Below are 19,004 nucleotides of genomic sequence, written 5' to 3'. Positions count from 1 at the left end.
AGTGACCTGAAAGAGGTGGTTAGGCAGGTCTACACTATGGGAGGAATAGACCTAGATGAAATAATGCATGAGAAAGACCTAGGAGTCTACGTGGACTCCTCACTTTCTCCATCCAAACAATGTGGGGAAGCAATAAAAAAGGCAAACAGAATGTTAGGGTATATTGTCAAAAGTGTAGAATTTAAAACAAGGGCAGTGATGTTCAGACTGTACAATGCACTAGTTAGAGCTCATCTGGATACTGTGGACAGTTCTGGGCTTCACACTTCAAGAAAGATATCGCTGCTCTAGAGGCAGTTCAGAGGAGAGCAACCAGACTTATTCCAGGTCTGAAGGGAATGTCCTACTGAGAGACTGAGGAACTGAACCTTTTCACCCTGGAACAGAGGAGACTACGTGGGGACTTGATCCAAGTCTTCAAAATCATGAAAGGCATCGACCACATCAAACCAGAGGAGCTTTTCCAGATCAGCAGGGATACACGCACCCGGGGACACAAATGGAAATTGGGCTTCAAGGCATTCAAGACAGAAAACAGGAGACAATTCTTCACACAGAGAGTCATCACAATCCGAACAAACTCCCCAGCGATGTGGTTAAAGCTGAAAATTTGAGAACATTCAAAAATAGACTGGATAGGATCCTTGGATCACTTAGTTATTAATGGACACCAAACAAGCACGATGGGTCAAATGGCCTCCTCTCGTTTGTAAACTTTCTTAAGTTCTTAAATTCTAGGTCCTTGTGGAGACAGATGAGGTTTCCCTATTGATACAGCACCAATGACGAGTCTGCTGGGTGTGTGGCCGTCTAGACCTCTTGGCTAACCAACTGCCCAAAGAAACGAGAGGAGCCAGTGCAGCTCAAGGCAGCTGTCAGGAAACTAAAGGGACCCGGGCACATGAGCTGTCGTGGGTAAGTCAGTGCCCTGCAGTGTGAACCGAATACCTCTCTCTGCCTGGCTTAGGTGAATCCAGGCCCCCTGTGATAGAAGAGGCCTCAGAGGACTATCTCAATGCCGTCCCTGTGACCAAGAGCCCAGATGGTTTGCGAGGTGAGTTATGACATGAATGTCCTGTTTCTCAGGGCTCGCTCTGACCCAGGACCAGCTGCCAACCACCCTCTACCTGGCCCTGTCTGTTGCCCTTCACCAACCGATCCCAATCTTGTCACTTTCCAACTCTGGCGGCTCTATCCATTCTCAGCTCAGGGTCTCTGAGGTATGAATGTCAGCACAGTGTCTCATGTACCTGTTCACCTGCACTGGTGCTGTGTCCCACACTCACTGAGGTCTTCACACCTTCATTATGAGATCCTGTGTTTATTCTTGAGCCCATCCATTCCCTGTCCCTGATGGTGTGTGTCTCAGTTTAGACAACTAAAAAGATGACTTAAAACTTTTTTTCGATGACATAGTTATGTTTTCTGAAATAATGATGTACTGGTGATTTACTGAACACATTATCATTTACTGAACACGTTATCAATCAATCACTTCCTTTTTATTTGTATTGTGCCATTCGCAGGGCAGCCACAGAGCACTGTACAGAGTGATAAACATACTACAAAACAATGAAAAATAAAATAAATAAATAAATGCCTCCCCTCCTGGCAATATAGTTGTTACAGCAGCAAGGAGATGAGAAAGTTGTCTAACGGTGCTGCTGGCTGTGGTCTTCCCTCTGGTGGGGGCCTAATCCTAAAGTCTGACACTTTCCTGCCTCCTAGTGGCCATTTCTATCATCAGTTTCTGTAGAAGACATTTCTTTCATCTTTCAGAAGAACTATTCAAACATCGCCATGTGATTTAAGTTCCCCATTCAATTTGAAAATCAAATGTAATACATGTTTAAATACAGTAGCATTAAGTAGTTTACCGATATTTTGCTGATTTGAAACTAGTGGAATAAATGTTAACCTTTAGTCATTTAGTTATAAAATATCATACAATAGTCACATACTTCACACACTAATGACTGCACTGCCTTTTAATTAATAATAATAAGAATCATACTATTTATTATTGATTTACTGGACTGATTTATTACAGTTAAATACTACTACTACTAGCCCCCCTTTTTTTCCTCACTGCACTGGACAACATAATTAGTGCTACATTAAATTAAGTGTTTACTACAAATATGGACCTTAGCGACAATTTACAAGAATCTGGGATGGATGCGCTAGGAAGGCAAATCAGAATATTTTTGTAACTGCAGGCTAGTTCAGTTCAGTTCAGTACCCACCCTCCCCACACACTCGCAAATAAAATGCAAGGTGTGTAATGTGTAAGGTGTCGAAATTAAAAATAAGAATTTAAAAATAAGTTTGTAGACACAAAGTTGGATGCATTTGGAATCAAACCAGTGCAAGAAACTGAAATGACAATGATGGAAAAGAAGAATCCTAATATATATACACTCACCTAAAGGATTATTAGGAACACCATACTAATACTGTGTTTGACCCCCTTTCGCCTTCAGAACTGCCTTAATTCTACGTGGCATTGATTCAACAAGGTGCTGAAAGCATTCTTTAGAAATGTTGGCCCATATTGATAGGATAGCATCTTGCAGTTGATGGAGATTTGTGGGATGCACATCCAGGGCACGAAGCTCCCGTTCCACCACATCCCAAAGATGCTCTATTGGGTTGAGATCTGGTGACTGTGGGGGCCAGTTTAGTACAGTGAACTCATTGTCATGTTCAAGAAACCAATTTGAAATGATTCGACCTTTGTGACATGGTGCATTATCCTGCTGGAAGTAGCCATCAGAGGATGGGTACATGGTGGTCATAAAGGGATGGACATGGTCAGAAACAATTCTCAGGTAGGCTGTGGCATTTAAACGATGCCCAATTGGCACTAAGGGGCCTAAAGTGTGCCAAGAAAACATCCCCCACACCATTACACCACCACCAGCAGCCTGCACAGTGGTAACAAGGCATGATGGATCCATGTTCTCATTCTGTTTACGCCAAATTCTGACTCTACCATCTGAATGTCTCAACAGAAATCGAGACTCATCAGACCAGGCAACGTTTTTCCAGTCTTCAACTGTCCAATTTTGGTGAGCTTGTGCAAATTGTAGCCTCTTTTTCCTATTTGTAGTGGAGATGAGTGGTACCCGGTGGGGTCTTCTGCTGTTGTAGCCCATCCGCCTCAAGGTTGTACGTGTTGTGGCTTCACAAATGCTTTGCTGCATACCTCAGTTGTAACGAGTGCTTATTTCAGTCAAAGTTGCTCTTCTATCAGCTTGAATCAGTCGGCCCATTCTCCTCTGACCTCTAGCATCAACAAGGCATTTTTTCTCCCACAGGACTGCCGCATACTGGATGTTTTTCCCTTTTCACACCATTCTTTGTAAACCCTAGAAATGGTTGTGCGTGAAAATCCCAGTAACTGAGCAGATTGTGAAATCTCAGACCGGCCCGTCTGGCACCATCAACCATGCCACGCTCAAAATTGCTTAAATCACCTTTCTTTCCCATTCAGACATTCAGTTTGGAGTTCAGGAGATTGTCTTGACCAGGACCACACCCCTTAATGCATTGAAGCAACTGCCATGTGATTGGTTGGTTAGATAATTGCATTAATGAGAAATTGAACAGGTGTTCCTAATAATCCTTTAGGTGAGTGTATATATATATATTATATATATTATATATACATTATATATATATTACTGTCACATTAGGGATGTGGATCATTTTATGTATATCTTATTGAAAATGTTTCCCAGGAATGTAAAGAAAAAGCAGAGTTTAGGAGACAAACTGAGAGATAGTGAGAGTGAAAGAGAGACTAAAATACCTTGCTAAATCCCAGACAATGAAAACAGGAACAACAAGGTGGCTGGGAGGTGCTGGAGCTGTCAGCGTCACACTGCTCTGACGGGCAGATAAGTCACGCCGGTTTTCAGTCAGTATATAGCAGTACCTGGAGAAAGAGCCTTCACTCTCACACAGGAGACCATGCCAGACATGCGACCCAGGCCCGTCCGCAAGATCTCCTTGTCAGCGCTGCTCTAGAGAATGGTGCTGAGGAGGAAGACCTTGGTGGCAGTGACCCTCAGCTCTCTCCACCTCCTGCTGCTCATCACCCACACGGTGGCTGGTAAGTGGTGATTTGTCATTGGACGTTGTTAGGTTAGAGAGTGAAGCTGGGCTCTAGGAAAAGAGTTATCTTTGGGCCACACTGGTCACTCCATATCAATCATACATACCCGCGGATCTCCAAGTGATGCCGTAAGTTACATCTCTTTGTAGGAGCTCAGCCACTCTGTGAGTAGCGATTTTGTAGAGAGTTTTGTCTCTGTACAATCAACCGACTGCATCTTAAATTGAAGCCCTTGCTCTAGTGCAGGGGTTCCCAATGTCTGGTGATGGAGGGCCAATTTCCGGAGGGTGCATGGGATGGGGGGGCCACAGTAGAAAATGAACCACCACTGAAAACAAAATATGTCCCAAATCATACCTTTTTATTTCCATTTATGAATTTTAATTGTTGTTTAATTATTTTCCCCCAAATTACATGTGCAATTTGTAAAATGTGAAAATATAGTAAAAGTTCAGAAAAGGGAGGTTGAATGTTGGCTTTGGGGGGCCGCACCAATCATCCTCGAGGGCTGCACTTTGAGAACCCCTGCTCTAAAGGTTGGGTTTCGTTCCCACCTGGGGGAGGTATTTTTGGGAGAGGCACTAGCAGAATGCAACTAGACTAGTGTTAAAAGTGTTTGTCCTAATACCTGCATTATTGAGGAATTGTTCTATGCTGGGCTAGTCAAAAGTCAGCGTTCTCCCTCCCTCTGATCTGATGTGCATTAGACATGTATGTCTCCCTATGATTATGCTAAGGTTTAATTTAGAAGCGACTGTTTTTCTTTCATTGTTTTGCACTTGGTTAATTGTGTAGAACATTCCGTATTTTTGTTAACGCCTAAAATCATTAGGCAGAAACTGCAGCTAATGACTCAGACAGAATGCCATCTTTACCACATTACAGTAAGGTGTGACTTATTTAATTATGCAGCATAATAGGTATACCTGAAATCATGATTAGAATACCCTCAGCACATCCTCTCCATGTAGTTTCAATTCCAACTGTATCCACTAGAAATTAATTTTATCCAAATTCCTTTATTTGTAGATTAATTTGCAGTACCAAAAAAAAAGAAATCTTCATGTCTTCATCTGACAAAATCGCTCAGTGACGATACAGTTTTGTTGCAACTGTCACTCTGAAGCGAATTGCGGAAAAAATAAACATCTAATTTTCCAAGATGCCAGCAAACCAATACCTTGCACTGAAGAGATCACATGGAGGAGAGACACAGGCAGCACCTGGATCAGGGACTGAATAATAATAGAGAAATCACAGATAAAGTCTGGGAATGCTGCAGAACTGAGAAGTAGCTAGATTTATAGACATATATATATATATATATATATATATATATATATATATATATATATATATTCATTCTTAAATCTGGTAGTTTCTTTGTCTCTTTTTCCTCAAAACAATGTTGATTTGAGTGACATATTTCATTGCAGTTTTGTATGGAAATTAGAAAGCAAGGGCCATTTGTTAGGGAGAAGTCCTAGACCAAAACAAAAAACGATTTGCCATGAAAACAATGAGGTTTCAGGTGAAAAAAGCATAAACAGGCATTTTTCTGATATTTGGGAATGTCGGTGGGTAGTTCTGCTTATTGCACAATGAGGAATAAAACTCGCTTTGCAGGTTTGAGACACTCGCTGAACTGAGTTAAAGAGGTAGCTTCTCAAAACAAGAGCATTGGATTCCATCAATATTCAAAACTGAAACAAGACCGAATGAAAGTGTAGGCAGGCTGGTGGTGGTTTGGGAGTTCTTGTCATGTTTGCAGGAGGTAAAACACCACAGGTCTGCGTTCGGTTTCCAGGGATCGCAGGTGTCATTTCAGTGCTCGGGGTTAGTGTGTGCAGTCTACTGAAGTATGTACACACTTCAAAGGAAATAACACAGACTGGATTCCAGCTAAATATTTTAAAGACTTTTCATTATTGCTAAACCCAGGAAGTAAAACAAAACAAACACACATGAAGTGAAGAGCAAAAGATGTTAGCTGAACAAGATTACAAAGCCATCCACTTTATAGTAGTTAAGTACTTTATTCTGAGTAAAGGGGAAAATCAGTATTAAACGTTACTTCCAATATATATATATATATATATATAAAAGTATATTTGAATACATGGACATATACAGTATGTGTATTCACATTTAGGACATTTAAGTCAGACTTAAATTGATATATATGTGTGCGTATATATAGTTTCTACACTCTATCATGCTTAGATAGGTGTGACATCACTGGAATAAGCTCATACCATATGGACCCCTTTACATAAACACACATATGTATATATTTATACATTACTTAAATCCCAAAGTGATCTGAGATGGAATATACACATTACATATTCACACACAAGTTTCTGCCTATTTGCTTTAACCATGTCCCAGCCAAGAAATCCCGTCTGAGGGACATTCCAGTTGTAATGTTTTTGTTACCAGCAGCTTATTTGCCTAAAGTCCTTTTTGGTCGATACAAAGAGAAGCACTTTTCCTGGAAAATTGCAAAGGCCCTTAAATGTATGTGCAAACACAGATGAGTATGTCTACATTTTGTCTGTTTTTTATGCAAATCCAAGGTTTGGAGAAGTTGCCTCTTCCCAGGGATGTCGTTTTGGAGTCCATCAACATGAAGCACCTTCTTCAATGGAGTCCCTTGCCTCTGTCTTACGGCCGTGTCAACTACTCGGTGGTGTACCAAGGGTAAGTCTTCACAACTGTTCTCACTCGCACCCCAGTGTGCGCCGCTGATGTCACACCCCGGCAGAGTAAATTAAAACTTCAGCGCATCTGCCACTCGCAAATCACACCCACTACTTGACGTGTGTTTACCAGAGGCTTGATGCGTCAGACGCTGGTTATGGAATTTAGCGTTGCCTGGGGGCTTCTCGTTTAACTGCAGGCCTGTAGATGATCCAAAAAGTTGCTCAACTTTAAATAGATGGTCATATAGTGTCTGTAGCTGGCTTGACTTTTGAGGGAGTCAGAAGGCTCCAGAGATGCATTGTCTCTTATGTGAAAGAAGGTGTCCGGTTTTTGTTTGTGGTTTTTGCTGGGTGCTCTTTGAGATCAGTTTTCTACAAATACTGATCTAAAGAGCACCCAGCAAAAACCACAAACAAAAACTGTACGCCATCTCACCTCAACTGAAAAGCTGGCCTTCCCAATGGCTTCAATAACGCCAGAGCTGTCCAGCTAGGTGTCTGATTGGTTTATTGACCAAGCAATGAGGAGATGGCATGCCAGTTCATTCTCAGGCCAGTCAATCAGCCAGCCAGACCCCCCCAATCTGTCCTGCTACAGGGTCATCCTCAGTATGAGTTATTGAATTGTTCCTGCTGGATCTTGGTCGACCAGGGGTTTGAAGTGGCCGCAAAAAACAGTAACAAACAGATAATAAGACTAAGAAAGAGTGACCTATTTATTTACTTAATTGCCACAGTTACAGATAACTAAACAATAAAAAACACATTAAGAAAAAGTAATTTAATATCTATAGAGACACCACTATATTACGGCTCTCTCTCTTTTTGTGCTTTTCTGAGTGAACTAAGCTTGAAGGCATTGGTGGAATCGTGCTTGTCCTGTGCTTTCCTGACTACGTAGGCGTGCCTCACTAACATACCCTGCGTTGTTGTTCACAGGGAGTTTGAGTTGATGTTCGACAGCTGGGTAGACATCTTGGAATGCCAGCACGTGGCCCTTACAGTCTGTGACATGAGCGAAGACATCATCGCCGGCATCGAGTACAGCATCAGAGTCCGAGCCGAGCACGACGGACGCACGTCAGACTGGGCCACCAAGCGGTTCACCAGCAGCGAAAGTGAGTGAGAGCTTTGCTTAACCGAAAAATATATATAATATATTCTAAGTTGTTGTTTACAGGAATGTTTGAGTCACAAAATAAACTGGACAGTATATATACATTAGTCCTATTCAAAGCAAACGCAGTAGAAAACATTTATTATACAGCACAATTAGTTCCATTATTCTTAAACTACAATTGCCAACGAATGCCTGGAAAGGAGTACTTGAAGTTAGTATTATAAGTATTATTTTATGTGAGTCATTCAGCTTTCATCCTAGGTGATTTGTGAGGTTTAACACCCAGTAACTTAAAATGTGCTACATATACATAATATTACAGGAATGACAACATCACTGTGCACATAAATCCAGGCATTACCATGAACAGAATTAAGGTACTAGAGAAGATTAGCAAGTGTCATTGAAATAAATAAATTTTTAACATTGACCTATTTCACTCACAGCCTTCTTCTGTGTGTTTGAAGTTGCGTCCTACTCCACCAGGATTGATTATGTGGTAGGAGTGGCAGCGATACCTGTCACAAGCATGAAAGTATAATGTAAAACTGTGACAGCAAAGAATAAACTACGCATGATTTATTTTACTTATTTATCTGATTGGTAGCAACTGTGACCAAACCCAAAATGTCAGTGATTGCCAGGAGGGAGTCAATTCAGGTTGCTTTTGAAGAAGTGCCCAGATCCATCATCTTCATCCTCTACTACTGGAAAAAGAGGGAAGAAAGTCAAGTAAGTCATCACTTTTTCTCACTCTGTCATTCTCTTTCATTGTCAATCTGTTGCAGGTGCATTGAATATGCCATATTATTATCCAAAGAAAACTAATATACTACTTCAGTTTAATAAATAATGTTTATTTAGTATATTTATTTATCCATTATATTTTTCCAAGCTCATTTGAAGTCTCCAGCAGACTAGGGAAGAACTGTCCAGTTTACTGTTAAGACGTGGAAAGCCAGTCTGATTATTATTTTATTGGCTTGACGATTTTTCTCATGCTGTTTACATGTGTTGTGTTTGTGAAACTCACTCAAACAACTGACAAATACAGTGAATTTGTCATGGACTCCCCTCTCCCATATGATTTTCAAGTCCTTATGCATGTTTAGATGTAGGAATCAATCAATCTGCATGGGTCAGTGTGTCTGGCTGTTGCAGGGAATAATTGGACGGGTTTGATAACCCTGGAAGCTGAACTTGTTTCCCCCTCCCATGATACCATTATAAACCAGGTGTTCCAGAAATCGATCACTTCGGAAGAGAATCCCTTTAATGTTTTCAACATCGAGGAGGGGGCGACCTACTGCTTCAGCGCCAAGGCCCTGGCGGTGAACATCAACAAGACTAGTAACTCCACCGACTCGCACTGTGTCTCGCTTCCCGGTGAGCAAAACACTAACTTGCCTGAATCCCAATGCTGTGAATCATCATACCTCAAAAATGAAAGTGAAAAAATGCAGTGCATTAATGCAGTTTCACAGTTTTATTGAGTTTTCTCAGAAAATGGGTGTGTGATCTTAGGCTGTGTACACACCTTTTACACCACTCATTGTGTGAATTCTACATTAGTAACTCACAAACCAAATATTCACTCAAATTACATGTATTATGGATCTATTTTATTTATACAAGAACCCAGCACGATATATTTGTCAAATAAAGCTGTACTAGCAATGCCCATATGCTTAACTTTATATGTTTTTTAGGGTGTTGTGTGAAGTTGTTTTTTTTAAATTGAGAATGTTTTTGTAGTGACATTTGACATGAACATAAACACAAAAATGTCATGTGTGCATGTGTAGGTTAATGCATGAGAAATGCATATATAACCATAATGTGAAGTATAGGATACCTGGAGAATCTAACCATGACTATTAACTATAACCACAACTAAACTAAACCTCATTTTAACCCTGATTTGATTCTTGAACTTAATTGAAGTGCAAAATGTAGTAAAATCAGTCTCAATGAGACTGAAAACAACCCAAATGTTACCATGTCTACACATATTTAGCAATTACTCTTTTTAAAAATGTTCTCCACAGCTCTTCAACTCTTATAGCAAAACGAAAAAAATAATCTTGTCTGCGTGCTTTCTGTGAGAAATCTCAAGAATTTAAAACCATCATGGTGACAGACAGACAACACTACTCTTTTGTGACTTCTGAAATTGTATGTATTCAGAATATGGACAGTATCTGGAACGAGCAATTGTATGTAGCACTAACTGGAACCAATGCACACGTACACAATGACAATGCGGTAGAGTCATTTCCAGTGTGTGTTTCCCAGGTTCGGGGCCTCCATGGCTGATGCCCATGGTTGTATGTGGTCCTTTTGTCCTGGTGGCTGGGCTGCTGCTCTTGTTGCTGTGCTGCCTATGGAGGCTTTACTCTCTCCTTCAATACACCTTCTGCTCCAAAGAATCTCTGCCCGACACCCTGGTGAGTCCTGTCTATCTCCTGGTTTAAAGTTTCAGAACTGGTTTATATGTCCCCATGTGTTGGTAGGAGTGTGTAAATAGAATGTATTAAAAGTATAGTTTATCTGTGATTTATTTGTTCAGTTCTATAATATTAGCAACCTTTACCCACTGAAAGTGTAACCTTCAACACAACCGTAGTTGCTGTCTACACCCCAGAGGAGAACTCCTACATGTTTTAGGATGGGACAGGCTTGTCATCACTTCTTGGATAACAAAAAGACTTGAGCTGCAGGAATGAACATGATTATTACCCAGGTCGGCGTGGGGAAGAGCAATCCTGCACTCTTGTAGCTGTAGTCTTATTCACTATCCAGTAAGTGATGAAATGTCACATTTGAACTGAAATACAGAAAGAGCACTCATAGACAACATTTTAAGTGTTTAAGGGTTTTAAGTGTCGAAAGATGCTAATATAATAGAATTGAACAGACAAATTACAGATTCTTGACTCATACACTCTCATCAACACCAGAGGATAGATAAAATAAGCCAATCGTTTTTTAAACCGCAATAGTTGTCCTTCAAGTCTCACTGTATAAAGAATCGTGCTTGTGCCTGTTGCTGCTTTTAAACTTACAAAACACTAGTTTCCCTGCTGTCTCCTCCGCTGGCTTTGACGAGACCATGAGGTGAAATTCAGGTGATAGTGAGGACAACCTCAGACTACGTACTCGGTTATTACATGTATAGGTCTCTCTCAATCGCTGAATACCTAGCACACGTGGTCAGTTTCAGCCCAATAATTAAATCAGCTAAGTAGTTCATGGTTTGAATATCTCAAAAATCAGTCAAAAACACTGTGGCTCTCCAGGAAAGTCAGAAAATATCAGATTGAGGTTGAATATTGCTTGTCAAGTGTTGCTCTTTGAAGTTAGGTAATGCTCCAATTCATGGCAAGGTGATAACGATCTACTGTCTCCAGTGGCAGGACTCGAAGGTCTACAGAGTACAAGTCCAGCAGGAGGACAGAGGTCGGTCTGAAGTTTGTGACGTTCTCCAGGTCCTGTATTCTGAGGAAGTGTGAACCTTGTGACACTATTGCCATGGGAGAGGGAGCTCGCCTTCAAGAGGAGCTGACCGTTCACAGCAGGACCACCAAACTCAATTCCTGGGGGGCTGTGGCCAACATGAGTGTGAGACTGCTGGTCGGAGAGAACGTACCGGAGCTCAGCGAGGAACAATGTTGTTGCATTTTTCATGAACAAGTCTTCCTGCCACAAGAAGAATTCTTCCAGCTCATGCTATCAGGAATGTAGGACCATTGGAAACACCCTCCTCCTGCGAGGCCTTGGAAGACATTAACTAGATAATAACATCTGAGACTGAAATGATTTGTTCATTTGCTTATTTATTTATTTATTTATTTGTACTATGTACACCTCTGAACACAAAGCCTGCTTATACCAGTGACAAAATACCTCCAGACCCAGTTACTGTATTTTGGTATATGCATCTGGTTGATGAGGCAGAAACAGGCTGTTTTTTGATAACATTACAAACTAAAAGAGTGCACAGAATTGCAGTATTACTTTTGATATCTGCCTTTAATTATACCTTTGCTAATAAAAAAGGTAAATATAAATATGTATTATGTTTTGGTTGGGTTGATGCTAAAGGTTGTTTGAACAACTTGTGCTGACTTGTTTTCTTAAATATAAATATCAAGTAATTTCTAACCATTTGAGTTAAGGGGAGAGTAATAGTTAAATCCTCCTTTAGTATTTTTCAGTGTGGGAGCTGGAAGAGTCGAGAGTTTTGCACAGGCATGTATTTTGTCCTACACTTGACAGCACACCACGTGAATGTTTGATCTACAGCTAGATCCGATCAAAACATTTTGTTTTTCTTGTTGGACAAGTTTTGCTTTTTATTGCTACTTAAGTGGCAGATGTGTCAAGTTCATTTTGTTGAGTATTTTCCCTGGGATAATTAGGAATGCACAATGTTCTGAAATGTTCTGAGTTTTTTTTAATTCTCAAATGCTTGATGTTTTGAAAACCTGTGAAATAAAACACTAGAAAATGAAAATGAATATTTTGGTAGCATTTAATTTGATCTGAAGACAGATTATGCCTACTATACTGAATGTGTGTCAACAAAATTGGATGCATTTAGCCTACAGTTTTGATGGTTAACAGAAGCAAACTGCACATGACTACTACTGTTTTTTTTAATGTACTGATTGAATTTACAGGTTCGATGTTAACTGTGAATTTTAATCCTTGCCAGAAGGATTTATTCCAGAAGGAACTCAGTAGGCAGACCAGATTTTCCTGCAGATTAAAAGAAGTCCTAAGGCAAAAGAACATTCTGAAATGACATTGCAAAATCACTGTGACCACAAACCTGTAGGTCCTTCTGACTCATGTTTTCCTCACCTTTTGCTTAACACAACAAATACTTTTCTTGTTTCTTTATTTTTGCATGCCTAAAACGTCTGTGCTTAAAGGGGAACTAGCAGTCTCTACAGTTATTGGTTTATATGGACTCATGTATTTGTAGGAGGTAACATGCGTGTATATTGAGAAACTAGTGATATTTTATTACAGTCAAAATTTAGACTGATGAAAAATAATGCCTAAATGAACCCCCTGTGTTTCAGTTCTGTCCCAGCTGTCACCCCAACACCACTAACAGCCTTCTGGGGTTTATTGCAGTCAGCACCGAGCCTGGAGGGGCTGTTTGTGTGGGAGGTGCTATACTGGGAGGTTTGTTTAAAAGAAGATATCCATCTTCCATGACCTATCTGTTGTTACAGACAGTCTATAACACAATGTTATTGGTGATACATGATACATATCAGAACCTTTCAACATTTTGGTTTATTTTGGTTGAAATTGTGTCAGAATAGCAGCTGTTCAACTCTGTTAAAAATTACGATTTGTACGATATCTGAGATACGATATTTAAATTAGTTCACAATGGCACAAACATTTAATCCCATTGGGAAAGGAAGTATTTTTTTGTATACATGTACAGGTCTATAATAGGGTATAACGTGCAATAAGTTAGTATAATTCAATAGACATGTCTTAGCTACTGTTTATCATTTACATATTTCAATAACGGACACAAACTGACACAAACATTTACCTTTATTTGAATCATGTTTTAAGATCAATTGCATTGAACCAGTGCAGGTCTGTGTTAGTGGTGGGATTGTGCGATACTCCAAAACACTTTATAAATACATTTACCATATAATGCTATTTGTTAGTGTTTGACGCCACTGATGTAAAAATAAAATTGTTCAATGTATGAAAATGTAACTGCTGGATCTCATTAAACTGAAATGTTTAGTCCCAAACTTTTTCACCCTTTACACACCATTATTGTTGGATAATTTGCGATCTGAGAAATTAATTGTATTTTTATCAAAACTACAAAACATACAGATAATCACAGCTTCACAGCTGTAGGGTCTTCCTAGCCTGAGCTACAGGATTGTGCAGACGTCCATTTCTCCGAGTGTACACACTGATTTGCATATGCTCGAGTTTGTGTTTTTTCCTTGGTCAGCCGATTAACCCTTTAGAATACGAAAGGCCTGAATTTACGATATTGGTGGCGACTATGATTACGAGTCAAATGTATTGAACTTGGCAGTAAACCCTGAGGACTGTCACTGTATGCCTCGCTCATGTGACTGGCATTCTGGGAGACCAATCCAGTCACATCATTAAACTTCAAACACTGTCAGTTTGCAGGTATTTGATAGTCCTTGGAGAATGAACAGGATGAGCAAAACACGCTGATCTGGTGTGCGTCTGTGACTCATCACTAACTAGGCACACCGTCACACAGCTTTACCAGCTGTGCAATTTGCGTCTTGTTCGAATCCACAGCAATGCAGTAGATGTTTCCATCTCTGAAGGAATTGCACTCACATTTATTAAGTTAAAAGATTATTTTTAATTGGGGGGAATAAAAAAAGTCACACCGAATGCAGTGCCTTATTAAAATGGGCGGAACCCCTCTCTCCACCCACGGCTGTACGGCGTGTCGTCCCAGGGCTGGGCTGGGGCGAACCGTTTTGGGGCGACAGGCTCTCGGTTGCCTGGAGGGTTGTAGTGGCGATTAAAGTCTCTGTCGCCCCACTCGCGGCTCTCCCTCTCCCTCTCCCTCTCCCTCTCCCACTGCCTGCGCTGCTCCCTCTCGAAAGGCTCTCTCTGCCCCACAGGACGGCCATTACGCGCCTGGGCATCCCAGGGGGCCTCTCTGTATCGACCCATGCATTTTCGGCCTCCTTCAGACTGTGGGGCCGGAGCTGTCTTTCTGCTGTTGGCGTGGCCCCTGCGAACCCCAGGGGACCTGGAGCGGGACCGGCGCTCGCCATGGGAGCGCGATCTGGAGCGGGCGCTGTGGCTGCGTCCTCGGGCGACATCGGCCACCTGGGGGTCCTGCTGCCTGGAGGCAGGCGGGCTGGCCGGGCGCTGCACCTCCGGCCCTGGCTGTGTCGGCATCACCGCAGGCCCGTTAGTGATGATCTGAAAGGACAGCAAGTGTTCCTAATTCCCAATTTCTAATTCAGTGATTAAAACATGGGTGAGAGGCACCCAGTAACCAAACCATGGTGATATTGCATTCCTAAACCTGAGCCTCACATGAGACTGGCAATATTCAGCCCTGAAACGCGTTGCCTGTCCAGTGTTTCTCCAGTAGGGTGGAGGGGCTGGTTTTAAGGAGGGCTAACACACAGAGTCTTGTCTAAGACAGAGAAAGGTGTGAATAACAACCCAACTATAACTGCCCACGCAGTACAGGAAACCAAGAAAAGTCCTACCTTACGAAGGACCTGGTTCGCTTCCAGGGAATCGGGTGAAACGCCGAGCTTGTGGCAGGTCGGACACTCATGCTCGTCCGAGTCTATTAGACATGTCCTGATACCTGTACAGGAGACAAGTTCCCAGTATTACAAACAGAAACGCTACACAGTACGATCACTGTCAATCAGCTAAAGCACTCCTGCTGCTGAGTATTATCAGCTTCAAATACATCTGCAAATATTTCATTTTCTTTGGTTCTTGGAAATCACAGGAAACAGAAATCCTCAAAGACACCGAGCACTTTGTGGATGACTCTGCTGCCCTGGCGTTGCTCCTCCAGCTGCACTTACACTCGTCGCAGTAATTGGTCCCACAGCAGGGGATGACCACAGCGTCCACCAGCAGCTCTTCACAGAGCAGGCACAGCAGCTCTGCTGGCACCGGGTCCCCCTCCGTGGGCGGCGACGACTGCTCCTGCACAAGGAAGGGGTGCTTCTCCTTCTTCCCAGTGGCATACGCCTCCCTGAGAAGACCAGCAGACCAGGAAAACCAAGACGCATGAGAGTCTGATTGTGGATTCAATTAACACAGCTTGAACTGATTGCGTTTAACTAATTAATTAACAAATTATAATGCTGGAAAGCCGTGAGAAGGGGAATCGTAACCGTTTCATCTTCCAGGACAAAAGACATGTTTGTGCATTGCATAACTCAGGAGTAAGCTCTTATAAAAGCTGGTTTCCTCCAGAACAACGCATCTCCTCAATATGTGACACTATGTGCTCCGGCGGCTGACAGAGACTCGGCTCAGGGGAGCTCTCACAGTGACTCACATGGCAATGGTGGGAATGGCATACGAGCCCGTGCTGGTAAGCATGGCTCCCTTCACGCTGGAGTCGGACACCTCCACCAGGAAGCTGCGGGGAATGCCAGCGCTTTTCCGTATCCTGGGAAGAGGCTTGAAGTCTGGGTCCTGCAGACACACCGACAGTAAACAGCCTTACACAGTGTCCATGGGAAAGCACCAGAGAGACACAGCAGTGTGTCTATTGAGAACAAGTTTTAGCAAATGCACAGTGAACAGTTTCCACCTACCCCAATGGTTGGGCAGTTCCTGATGTAGTGCCCCTTCACCCCGCAGCGGAAGCACGTGTAGTTGGGAGGGGGTGTTCCCTCGGGATCCTTCACGTAACTAGTCAAACACACAACGTTCACAATAAGTTGACCACTTCGGCACAATTCAAATGCTTTGATTATTGAAAAAACTAAAACAAAACAGCTTCAAGACACGTAGAAACACTTACTGGATAGGATGGTACTGGTGCGTAGACTGAAACATCATGGCACTGATCTTATCTTCCTCTGACACGTTTGCTTCAGTCAGATCGGAGATCTGTAGAATAGGCAATATCCAGTTAACCACTTATTCATAAACCAGGCAGACTGTTCACTTTATCAGAAGGACCTACAGATCACCTTGCTTTGAGTAAGTCCCATTGTGATCCAATCTAGTTTTAAGTAAAACCAGCTCTTGAGAACCTCAGCTGGACAAGTCTGACACAATGAATGACTGACAAGTCAAATGACCAGGAACTCTTTCTGTGGATTGAAAATGGATCTATAGAAACTCCGCAATAATCATTCAAATACAACAGGTCTACATTAATCAAGATTAGCAAACAAAATAAAAACACACAAAAAGATCATATACCTTGCAAAGCTGCGCCAGTGCATTAGAGGCTGGAGAATCATCAGCCTGTTTGTGGAAAATTAAAAAGACATTCAGGTTTTATTCTTTGATAAGAAATATTTAAAACAATGTGTAGTAATAATCCTTACATAAAATGTTAGACAATTGACAATTAATTCAAATGTATTATTATGGTTGCATTTTCATATTAAGGGACAAAAATTGTCTGTAAAGTCAATTTCCAATATGCCTCCCTCCTCAGTAACAGATTGACCATATTTTCTGCACTTTCAGAGGGTAATCTATCTATCTGTCTCTAGACACACACACACACACACACTGTATAAAGTGTATTATAAGTGCACACTTAAGTTACTAAACTATAGTTCATTACAAGTTGTGAGTTTTTTACGTACTGCTTTTGACGGTCCACTTGAAGGTTTGGAGTGATCACTGGAAAGCAAATTAAAAAGAAAAAACATTAACTTCAGCTGCTTTCTACCAGAGCCAGCTCCAGCTACTACCTTACTACTACCAGAGTCTACACATGTACTACAGGTGCATTGTGAGGATCGTATGAATGCTGTTCTGCAGACTGGTTTCAATCCTGGGCCGAGAGCAGAGTTGCAACAGAGTTGCCCTGGGTAAAGATGTCTGCTAAGAAATCAATAATAATGAGGACATTTGGTACCATCATACAGCCTTGGAAAGAGAATCACACTTACAGGACACAGGTGTTTCTAGTGGCCTTGACTCCCCAAACGGGAACTCGTCTGATAATGACTGATGAATTTCTGGGAATAAGGGCCCCATCATCAGTGTACTCTGAGAACAGAAATGAAACGAGGTGCTTAGTATTCTTTAATGTGCAGATATTCCGTTCTACAGCATAGATTTACAAAGAAACATCACGTGTGATAATTACAATATCTTTGATTTGACAGTGGTTTATTGAATCACAGATACTTTAGTTGCAACTGTTCAATTTCACTCAAACAATAAGCGGTGTTTAACCCTAGAGTACGCAACGCAGAACAGTCTAATACACCTGATGTGCCAACACTGCGGACCATTTTGACACTGTTCTTACAGAGCTAATGTCCCATTTCAAATGTGAACAGGCAGGACATGAGACTTGAGATCAACACAATGTACCGCATGTTACATGACTGTCAAGTCCTGAGTGGCTCCTTTAGGAAACATTATGTATTGAGAAGAATTTAGCTTATTGGACGAGACTGGACAAACAATATGGCTGCCCAGGACAGACGAGGTGAAAAGGACCAGGGTGGTCAGTAACTGAAGCAAGTGTGAAATGATCGTCCGTAGACAAAACAAATATTCAAGTAGGAAGCCAGGAAACAGCAGAGAGACAATCCAGTACACGATGATAAAGCCTCACCTTCTTCAGTCTGAGCATTGCTGACCTGCAGGCCACAACGCTTTGCCTTGAGCTTTTCGCGAGCCATGATCTGGCGCTTTAAATCGCTCAGCGTGATGTACAGGCCTTCAAACCTGACCATGTCATAGGTCAGTCTGGAAGAGAATTTATAATGCACACAGTGCATCTTGAAATCAGGTTGCACTATGTGTGTCCAATAAAGAAACAGAACCAAGCAAATGTACAATCAAGCAGATGTATTTGCTACAGGCCGGTGTTCGGGCCTGGGCTCTGCTCGGCCTCCCCGGGCCAGTGAGGCCTAACGGCCTCCCTCCTCTCTGCCAAACACAGACGCCTTCAAGAGTACGGACTCTGTGTGGCAGTAAAACTCTCCTTCACCCTCCGAAAGTCAATAAAGACAAACGAACGCCTATATATATAGATCACTCGCAAAAGTAAATCTCTCTCTCTCCTAGATCACCAACCGTCTCCAAACTCTCAAACCCACAAAATGGCAGCGGTCGCTGCATTGTATGCGCCGGTTCTAATATCTGACGTCAGAATAGAATAGAATTCTGGAACGTCAGTAACTATTGACCACCCACGTTGTCTGGGTCAGGCTTATAAACAAATAAATAAACACATTTCTATTAGAAATCCTTTTCAAATGAACATGGTTGTAATTCATTTTAGATACAAAAGCACTGTATTCTTCCCACCCAGCCGGCTGCTCCA

General features: G+C 41.8%; 2 protein-coding genes across 2 annotated transcripts; one reads left to right on the top strand and one right to left on the bottom strand.

Moving 5' to 3' along the window:
• The first annotated feature begins 3,938 nt into the window (after positions 1 to 3,938).
• Positions 3,939 to 12,465, top strand: crfb16 (cytokine receptor family member B16). Its single transcript, XM_066709742.1, has 7 exons — positions 3,939 to 4,117; positions 6,700 to 6,823; positions 7,765 to 7,943; positions 8,553 to 8,677; positions 9,181 to 9,331; positions 10,241 to 10,392; positions 11,356 to 12,465. The coding sequence occupies exons 1-7, from the start codon at positions 4,036 to 4,038 to the stop codon at positions 11,455 to 11,457; spliced, it is 915 nt and encodes a 304-aa protein (XP_066565839.1). The 5' UTR covers positions 3,939 to 4,035; the 3' UTR covers positions 11,458 to 12,465.
• A 1,924-nt stretch (positions 12,466 to 14,389) lies between these two features.
• LOC136753961 (E3 ubiquitin-protein ligase RBBP6-like) lies at positions 14,390 to 18,411 on the bottom strand. Its single transcript, XM_066710339.1, has 8 exons — positions 18,316 to 18,411; positions 16,910 to 16,954; positions 16,503 to 16,591; positions 16,294 to 16,390; positions 16,032 to 16,171; positions 15,550 to 15,722; positions 15,202 to 15,320; positions 14,390 to 14,920 (listed from the first exon to the last, which is right to left on the bottom strand). Exons 1-8 carry the CDS (start codon positions 18,409 to 18,411, stop codon positions 14,390 to 14,392), a joined length of 1,290 nt encoding a protein of 429 aa, XP_066566436.1.
• Between the last annotated feature and the right edge of the window lie 593 nt (positions 18,412 to 19,004).

This window comes from Amia ocellicauda, chromosome 7, assembly GCF_036373705.1.
Source record: "Amia ocellicauda isolate fAmiCal2 chromosome 7, fAmiCal2.hap1, whole genome shotgun sequence".
NCBI lineage: Eukaryota > Metazoa > Chordata > Actinopteri > Amiiformes > Amiidae > Amia > Amia ocellicauda.
This window is presented reverse-complemented; position numbering and strand designations above follow the sequence as displayed.